Source organism: Penaeus monodon, chromosome 20 (assembly GCF_015228065.2).
Source record: "Penaeus monodon isolate SGIC_2016 chromosome 20, NSTDA_Pmon_1, whole genome shotgun sequence".
Classification (NCBI taxonomy): Eukaryota; Metazoa; Arthropoda; class Malacostraca; order Decapoda; family Penaeidae; genus Penaeus; species Penaeus monodon.
The window spans coordinates 30765029-30765490 of NC_051405.1; the positions used below are offsets into that span (position 1 = coordinate 30765029).

Sequence of the window (462 nt, forward strand, 5' to 3'; positions counted from 1 at the left end):
CCTTTTTTGAGTAGCGGTGGAAAGTCCTGTCCATAACGACTAAAGCAACTCTGTCATTTTTAGTTATCGACGTATTTTAATGGATATTTCGAATATTAGAATTGGAAAACAACAACCTTGATAAGATTTCCTCTCGCTTTCAGTCAGTGAAATCCTACTGCTTGAAAATCACACGAAACGCGCTCTGAATATAAAAGATTAAATAGATTCCAATGGCCTTTCTCCACCTGAAATTCTCCCTTCCAGGTTCCCGCCACGCCGCCGAGCTGGCCAACATGGCGCTCGACCTGCTCGACGGCGCGCGCTCCTTCGTCATCCCGCACCGCCCCGACAGGCCGCTCGAAATCCGCGCTGGGATAAACTCCGGGCCGTGCGTGGCAGGTGAGGGGGTGGGGAACGGGTGGGGTGAGGGGATTAGATACAGACACGCACGTACGCATCAAAAAACGCATCCACGAACAA

General features: G+C 50.6%; 1 protein-coding gene across 1 annotated transcript in view; it reads left to right on the forward strand.

Annotated features, from left to right (window-relative positions):
- The window catches only part of LOC119585969 (speract receptor-like), a 15060-nt gene that overhangs the window by 8899 nt on the left and 5699 nt on the right, over positions 1-462 (forward strand). Inside the window, exon 8 of the mRNA XM_037934683.1 lies at positions 247-381. Coding sequence (XP_037790611.1) covers positions 247-381 — 135 coding nt within the window. The remainder of the gene's footprint in view (positions 1-246; positions 382-462) is intronic.